Source organism: Galeopterus variegatus, unplaced genomic scaffold (genome assembly GCF_000696425.1).
Source record: "Galeopterus variegatus unplaced genomic scaffold, G_variegatus-3.0.2 Scaffold472, whole genome shotgun sequence".
Lineage (NCBI taxonomy): Eukaryota > Metazoa > Chordata > Mammalia > Dermoptera > Cynocephalidae > Galeopterus > Galeopterus variegatus.
In genome coordinates, this window is record NW_007726583.1 from 195,214 (window position 1) to 200,937 (window position 5,724).

A 5,724-nucleotide genomic window follows, 5' to 3' on the forward strand; every position below is an offset into this window, starting at 1 on the left:
GGGACCGGCAACGGGATCGCAACCCTCGGTGTTGCTCCCGCACCTCGCTCAGCCAGTGAGCGGGAACCGGTCTGTATGTGGGATCCGAACCCTCGGGCGGGAGCGCCGCCGCGCTTCCCAAGCGGCGCACTATCCAGTGCGCCACCGGGCCGGCCCCAGGTGTAAGCTTTTTTTATAAAGAAGAAATTGCCAAACTACTTTCCAAAGTGAATATGCCATTTTACATTCCCGCCAGCAAAGTATGAGAGTTTGATTACTGTCCATCCCAAGCAACATATGGTATGGTCTGTCTTTCATTTTAGCTATTTTAGTGTGTATGTAATGGTATCACATTGTGATCTTAGTTTGTTTTTCTCTAATGACTAATGTTCTTGAGCATCTTTTCATGGGTCGCTATTTGTGCTTGAATGTCTTCAGTGAAGTATCTTTTCAAATCTTTAGCCCATTAAAAAAGTCAGGTTATCTTATTGGTAAACACCATTTTTTATAGTGCAGGTCTGCTGGTGATGAATTCACCAGCCTTTAGAAATGCAAGAAAGTCTTTATTTTCTTTTGGTTTTGAAAGATGTTTTTGGTGGGTATAGAATTCTAGGTTGACAGGTTTTTTGCCTTTTTTTCCCCCTATTTATAAATGTTACACCACTTTGTTCTCACTGGCATTATTTCTGATGAGAAGTCTGCTGTCATTCTTTGTCATGGGTACCATGTTTCTTTTTTTCTCTAGATGTTCTCAAGATTTTATTTGTTATGACTGGTTTTCACCAAATTTGATGATAATGTGCTCTGTAGTTTTCTTTGTGATTCTTGAGCTTGGGGTTTGTTGAACTTACTGGATCTGTGGGTTTATAGTTTTTTTCAAGTTTGGGAAATTTTCAATCATTTTTTCTTCATATTTTTTTCTTCCCCTCCTCTTTTCTCACCTTTCCTGAAGAGACTGATTACACATAATTTTGCCAATTGAAGTTGTCCCACGTCTCACTGATAGTGGTTTGTGTTTTTTTCAGTCTTATTTTTTGTGTTTCATTTTGGATAGTTTCCATTGCTATGTCTTCAAGTTCACTAATCTTTTCTTCTCTATTGTCTGATTTACTGTTAATCCCATCAGATGTATTTTTCAGGTCAGATATTATAGTTTCCATCTCTAGAAGTTAAATTTCAGACTTTTAATAGTTTTCATTTCTTTTCTCTATGTTTGTGCTTTTCTTTGCTTTCCTGAACACACGGAGTATGTTTATCAGCACCACACTCTCCTGACACATGGAGTATATTTATAATAGCTGTTTTAACATTCTTATTGCCGATTCTATCATCTGTGTCATTTCTGGATCTAGTTCTACTGGTTTTTTTTGAATCATGCTTTCCTGCTTATTTGTATGTTGAGTATTTTTTTGTTGGATGCTGGACATTTTGAATTTTATGTTTTATACTGGATTTAGTTTTATTTAATTTAAAAGAACTACAACTGGCCTACCTTCATGGTTTGGCGTATACTCTCAAAGATACCACAGAAATATTTGGCTTCTAAAAATCTTGGTTCATGCCACATATGTTGATATTTATTTTGCTCCACTTGATTCATTAGTTAGAAGCAGAACAAGATCCTCACTTTGTGGTAATAGGTTTAAATCTGCAGACACAAATTTTTATCAGTAATTTTTCTGTGTATTTGAAGGGGAATGAGCACTAACATTTATTGATTATTTAGGATGTGCCAGACATTGTGTGGGGCTTTGTTTGTGTGCATGAACTCATGGAATTCTTCCAGCAGCCTCATTTTACAAGTAAAGATTAGTTGTTGACCTTTACCACTATTTTCTTTTCTTCTTCCATACTCTGGACATTTTAGTCCACCATTGTGTGGCCATAGCAGTGTCTTAAGTTTTGAGAGCCCATATGTGCATAGTTCATGTGCTGGGCCTCTTTTGAGAGAAAAAGAAATTAAATATTACTTGTTTTATCAGTTCCCCTGTACTTAGCACAACACCTGACAATTATCACCCCATTTTTATAGATGAGTAAACTAAGGTTTAGTGTTGTAAAATTGGCTAGAGTTCTTGGTTGCAAATAACTGGAACCTAGCTCAGGTTGCCTTAAGCAGAATAAGAAATTAGGTTGGCTCATTTTATTGTGGAACAAATCTCAGGGGCTGTGATTGCAGGTACGTCTGGATCCAGGTGCTTAGTGTCATCAGTGGCCTACTGCTCTTTATCTCTTAGCTCTGCATTCCTAGGTGTTGGCTTAATCTAGAGCAGGCTCTTCCCCCAGGTGTGGCAAGTTGACCAGTTTATCAGCAGCTCCAGACTTACGTTCAGCAGCTCACTTAGTCATTCACTCAGAGAGAAGCGTGCTCTTTTTAGTAGTTCAGACGTAAGTCCCAGAGTGGTCCCTTATTGGCCCAACTGGAGCAGTGTGTCACTGTGCATGCCAGTGAATTACAGTGGCTGAGGTTGTGGAATATATAGGCACACACAGGGTGAGGGACAAGAGTGAGTAAGAGTGACACAAGCTTAAAAGGAAAGTCAGGTTATGTTATCAGAAGGAAGGGGAAGGGCCGGCCCGGTGGCGCACTGCTACAGTGCGCCGCTTGGGAGCGCGGAGGCCCTCCCGCNAAAAAAAAAAAAAAAAAAAAAAAAAAAAAAAAAAAAAGGAAGGGGAATAGATGTTGGGCAGGCAAAAACAACCAGTACTTAATTAACTTGCCCCAGGTGATTTAGAAAGTAATAAGTGTAACTAGGATTCTATTAATAATAAACTTGTTGGTCTTACCCTAAAGCCACAGAGCCTGCTGCACTTTAACTATCAAGTCCGACTGCCTTCTTGTTCAGTCACTATTTGTTAAATGTCAGCCTTCTAGGAATTTACAGTTCTGGGATTTATGAGAAACACAAAACATTTGAGAAATAATTGATTGCTGACCTGTGTCATCCTACTGCTTTAAGAATTCAGAAGGGGATGGAGGTTTTTGAAATGGAAGGGAGTTGAAAGATTTATTATTATGATTACCATTTAATTAAGAAGTATTCTACAGGAAATACTGGATTTTAGAATTTGCTAACATAAATGTTGATGTACTATATTTCCTCTTCATAGTATTGGACCAAGTACAGACCTTTCTTCCACAGATGGCCCAGGCAAATGAGAAGCTAAGAAAAGACATGTCAGCCGCACCACCTGGTCGTTTCAATATTGAAAACATTGATGGGACTCTTGGAAAAGTTATACAAATGGTAACTTTGCTTTGTTTTCATTTCATATAGTAAAATTACCAGTGTGCCTCGTCACCTAGAAAGAAGAGACATAATTTTTCCATTTTATTTTCAAGTATTAATTTTCCTCATGTTAGCTCATGTTTCCAGTACTGAAGAGGTGCATAGCTATTTTATGATTAAGGCCTTATAGGTCAGTAAGCTTCTCTGGGTAAAGTTTAGAGATTTACTCACATGGAGTCACAGGAGGGCTTTTTCAAGTCAAATATTACATTTGTTACCTTGTAGCTTTAATTTACTAAATGTCCTAACTGGATATTTCTTTTTCCATCGAAGCACCGAAAGAGGTAATCATAGTCTGATTTCACTGAGTGTGCAAAAATAAATGATGTGTTTGAGTGATTGATCACATAAGCTACATGTAAACGTTGTCTCTCAATTTATACTCATGTCTTCTTTCTACGCTGGAATTCCTTTTCTAACACTTATGTCTGGGTAGAGCTGATACCATTGTTAGTAGTAATATTTATTAGCAAATCTGGTCAGCTCCACCTCTGGAATATATTCCAAATCCAACCACTTTGTACAATCTCCACTGCTGCGTCACTTGGTCCAAGTAATTATGGTCTCTCTTGTGGACTATTACAGTAATTTCCTCAAAAGTCTCCCTGTTTCCACTTTTTCCTACACGAATTCTGTTTTTCTCAGTGTGTGTGGTTCATTGTTTGGGAACCAGGGGGTTTCCCATCACATTTCTAATGAATTGGAAGTCCTTCAAAGGTCCCATACAATCCTGCCTCCACCTGTCTGTCTAACTTCATCTACACAATTATCCTGTTTACTGCCCTCCAGCTCCAGTCTCATTGCTCCAGACTGTTTCCCTTGGGGTTTTTCCATGTAGAATGCTTTTCCCCAGATTTCTGCATCTGGACTTCCTCTATCTCTTTTCAGTCATCACCTCATCAAAAGTCCTTCCCTGATGGCCCTGTTATTGATCTTGTCCTGATTTATTTTTATTTTCACCACCATACACTTTATATGTAACATGTCTTTATTTTCCCTGTAGAATAGGGGTCAGCAAACATTTTCTATATGATGCCAGATAGTAAATTTTTTAGGCTCCGCAGGGTCATACTGTCCATTGTGACTACTCAGCTTTGCTCTTGTAGTGTGAAAGCAACCATTGACAATACATAAATGAATAAGCAAGGCTTACAAACTTTATGGATACTGAAATTTGAATTTCATGTAATTTTCATGTTTCATAAAATAGTGTTCTTATTTTGATGTTTTTTCCTACACTTTAAAAATGTCGGGCCGGCCCGGTGGCGCACTGGAGAGTGCGCCGCTTGGGAGCGCAACGGCGCTCCCGCTGAGTGTTCCCATCCCATGTGGAGACCGGTTCCCACTCGCTGGCTGAGCGCGGTGCGGGTGCAACACCGAGGGTTGCGATCCCGTTGCCGGTCCCCGGTGCGGGCGCGACACCGAGGGTTGCGATCCCGTTACCAGTCAGCAAAAAAGACAAAAAGGAAAAATAAATAAAAATAAAAATGTAAAAACCATTCTTAGTTCATGAGCCAAACAAAAGTAGGCATTAGGCTGGCCTGCAGGTTGTAATTTGTTGGCTCCTGCTCAAAAATGTAAATTTCATGAAGGTAAGGGTTTTGTTTTGATTTTTTGTTGTTGTTGTTGAATCTGTGGTACCCAATGTGGTGCCTAATGTTAATATTTGTTGAATGAATGTTGTTGGTGTTTTTAGTATATATAGAATTAAACTTGTAGTAAATGCAAATCATTATTAAGGTGTACCCTGGCAACTAAAAACACAAAAGTACCATGTTGTATTAAAAACATTTCTTGCCCTTTATGCTTCAATCTTTGTGCTGAATTTTGGTGGTTCTCAATGTTGTCTTATTACAAGTTTTTAGGGAACTGCCCTGAAATAAATTTCCCATCTAATACTTTTTACAGGATGTGGCCTTGTTTGAGATGAATCAGTCAGACTCAAAAGAAGAAGACAGTTCAGAAGAGAGTTCACAGGACAGTTCAGAGGACAGTTCAGAATCTGAGGCTGAAGATGACAGCATCCCCGGTGAAGTCACCATAGATAACATTAAGCTTCCTAATTCGGAAGCTGGGAAAGGCAAGATTGAAGTTTTGGACAGTCCAGGTAGTAAAAAAAAGGAAATAGTGGAATAAAAGATCCAAAAAGAAACAGGTGATACGTGCCTGCTAATTCTTGAAGAAGAATGTGATTCACTGACTAGTTTACATTTCAGGTACTCATGGTGCTTTTATATTCTAAAAGAAAAACTTTAGACAAATTTAACAGAGTTTATTTGAGCAAAGAATTATTCATAAATTAGGCAGCACTTAAAACTTAAAGGGGTTCAGAGTTCTGCTGTGCAGCATGGGCAATAAAAGCTTATCTTTTGTAGGCTGAACACATAAGTGAAGTGCAGAAATAACTTGATAGATTACAGCTAGATGTTTGCCTTTGGACATGGTTTGATCAGCT

At 38.7% G+C, this 5,724-nt stretch overlaps 1 protein-coding gene across 1 annotated transcript in view; it reads left to right on the forward strand.

The window, feature by feature from the left end:
• LOC103587654 (chromosome unknown open reading frame, human C12orf45) overlaps positions 1-5,428 on the forward strand; it is a 10,394-nt gene extending 4,966 nt beyond the window's left edge. The window contains exons 3-4 of the mRNA XM_008569169.1: positions 3,091-3,227; positions 5,178-5,428. Of these exons, the coding sequence (XP_008567391.1) occupies positions 3,091-3,227; positions 5,178-5,405 (365 nt within the window). The 3' untranslated portion in view covers positions 5,406-5,428. The remainder of the gene's footprint in view (positions 1-3,090; positions 3,228-5,177) is intronic.
• The last annotated feature ends 296 nt before the right edge of the window (positions 5,429-5,724 follow it).